At 28.7% G+C, this 2887-nt stretch overlaps 1 protein-coding gene across 1 annotated transcript in view; it reads left to right on the forward strand.

Moving 5' to 3' along the window:
* Window positions 1–714: 714 nt before the first annotated feature.
* Window positions 715–2887, forward strand: part of LOC105618947 (aldehyde dehydrogenase, dimeric NADP-preferring) — a 20542-nt gene continuing 18369 nt past the window's right edge. Inside the window, exon 1 of the mRNA XM_012200478.1 lies at window positions 715–777. Coding sequence (XP_012055868.1) covers window positions 715–777 — 63 coding nt within the window. The remainder of the gene's footprint in view (window positions 778–2887) is intronic.

Here is a 2887-nt window from a genome sequence, read left to right on the forward strand (position 1 = left end):
TTATGTAAGTATAATAAAAAATGTTTGTGATCAACGATCAATATGTTTACGAGCATGATTTGCAAAACTCATAGCTGAATCTTTCAGAATTTCCGATTTAAAAAAAAAACAAAACTTATATAGTTAAAGAAAAATAAAATACGTGTACTAGGTTGTACCAGATGCTGATTTAAATTTATTATAAATTCAACTACTATTCGACATGAGCAATTTTTTTTTTCCTCAAAAATTAATGACTTTTTTTTCAATATAGTTTCTTGTTTTTTATATAAGACTGCTCGAATTGACTCGAGAAAATAAATTATATAAAATAAAATTACTTGAGCTCAGTTGCGTATATACGTGAGATCATTCGGGGTCACCATTAATTATTCATGATACGCTATACAATAGATTCAAGTCGACGCTTTGGATAAAGAAGCAGTAACCTATCGTATTCCGTTATATTTTATATCTCTCTAAAGTTCTAATCGCAGTGCTTAAAAAGCTTCGAAACTTGGGAGTTAAATCGTGCTGAGGTGCTTGGTTTGTTCATATTTATTTGTTAGGAAAAAATTGCTAGAAAAAACTGGAAGCATTTATGACGTTATCCAGTTCTTCAGGTCTCTGTTCGTTATAAAAAATTCGTATATAGATACAACAACTACATCGCGTATAACATTTATTTATATGCGGTAGAAACGATTTTTGCATTAAACAATCTGTGTCCGTACGATGATAAATATAATTAAGCTTCAGCTCGATTCGAGAACGCCTCATTCAGGATCATCAAACATGGTAAGTCTCTCACAGTTTCTAACGATCAGTCACAACAATTTGCGTTTCACGCAATGTTTATGCAACTGTTTATTAAGTAATCCATCGTGTGTTAACATGCAATCCGCTAATGAGAATCAATAAAAGTAATATTGACTGCGTTCAGCAGAAAAAATCACTCATTACTGAACGAAAAGGTATTAATATGATTAATATGTTTATTTATTATAATTCGTAATGTAGAATAACTCTATTACAGATCTTTAATATCATATTTCTTACTTATTTATTATTTCTCTAATGCCGTATTTGATGCCATAAAGTTATGTAGCGCTCAATGATCGATGAAGCGACTTATAATTTATATAATAGCAAGTAATTTTTCAACCGTTTCATCAGTGTTTAATCCTATACAGTACAGAAAGATTGCAGAAACATTGCAGAATGATTTCACTGAAACATTGCAATATTGCATGGTGATTGTGAAACGTTGCTGAATCATTGTTGCGAAATTCTAACAATATTAATATGTCCGCTTTTTGTCATATTGCAACAAAACATTCCAGCAATAGTGCAATGTAATGTATTTGGATAAATTTTTTACGAAACTTCTAAAATGAAAATTATTTCTATACATATATCTCAACTTTAATTTTTCTACAAATCGCATTTCTAGTAATATGTGCTTTCCAAAAGTAATTTTTTATGATAAAACCATAAAATATTCCAATAAATATAGTATTAATTCTGAAGGATAAATTTATTCGTAAAGATAAAGCATGTATGTGTGTGTCCCGAACAAACTACAAATATTATCCACATTAATATAATAATACAGTCGCTTGGTAAGTTAATCATAGATTAAGTTAATCGCAGTGATTCTTTTTAATTCGAAATTATTCCGAGTCAATTGAAATCGATTAAAAAATGACAATATGAAATTTATCAATAAAGTTCAGGCGCTGGTTTATTCTTGCGTTCACATCAGGCATAAATACATCGATCACATAATTAATATTTCAATAAATCGTATTCAGCAGTTTAATTGTTTATCATCTTATCGATAATGATGTATTGATTATATCTAAACTCTATATTTTATACAATCTTTTGATTTCATATTTAAAATAAATATAAAACTTAACTAATGAAATGGCCGTCAAATGATCAATAAATTTTTTATTTAAATATAAAATGAATTATATTAATTCTTATATCATAAAAACGGCTGTTAAATTAAAAAACTGTACTACATAAATATTGTAAAAACTTATATTTTTATATTATTATTATTGTAACAATTAAAGAATTATAGTTTTGCAATGTAGAATATTACAAGCATATTACTGACATTTTGCAGGCATATTGTTCATTTACATTGCAGCAATATTGCTTCAATCTTCTGTGCTGTATGGAATGGATCCACGCGATTCTTTCTTCGGTCGCAAACCTGTGCACTGTGTTTCGAAATTTGATATACGCTATTCATTCTCATTGTCGACACGGCATCAGCATTTCATGCCGATTTTATATGCTATCAAATTTAAAACGTATTGGAACTGAAGCAACTGTGGTTTCGATTTCCGGTGTCACGTTGTGTTCGAGCATCGTACTCTGATTGGCGTGTTGTGATTAATATATCAATAGTAAAATGGTATAAAAGACTTCTTGTGTTAGGAAAAGGATTCGTATTACCACATAATTCGTATAAAAGGTTGTTTATACGAAAAAATTTTGAAAACACATCACTGGAATACATCAATCAATGCCCGTTTCTATCAACATAAAAATTAATTTTAATCCCAAAGAGAACAAAAAGATCGCTGGAATGATTACCTCAGGAATATATTCGAATTCCTATTCAAGCGTCCATTTATTATTTTATTGTTCACCAAATATTAAACAAAGATAAAATAAACAAAGATATTTGCTTTATTAACGTCACGTACAGGTTGCAATCTTCTAGACAGTGCGGTTTTTAGTTATATCATATACTGTAATAGCTATCTATCTCCGGATATATATATATATATATATATATATATATATATATATATATATATATATAGTATACTATATAGTACGTACGTACGTACGTACGTATATAGAGTACGTAGATAACGTACGTCGT

This window comes from Atta cephalotes (assembly GCF_000143395.1).
Source record: "Atta cephalotes unplaced genomic scaffold scaffold00019, whole genome shotgun sequence".
Classification (NCBI taxonomy): Eukaryota; Metazoa; Arthropoda; class Insecta; order Hymenoptera; family Formicidae; genus Atta; species Atta cephalotes.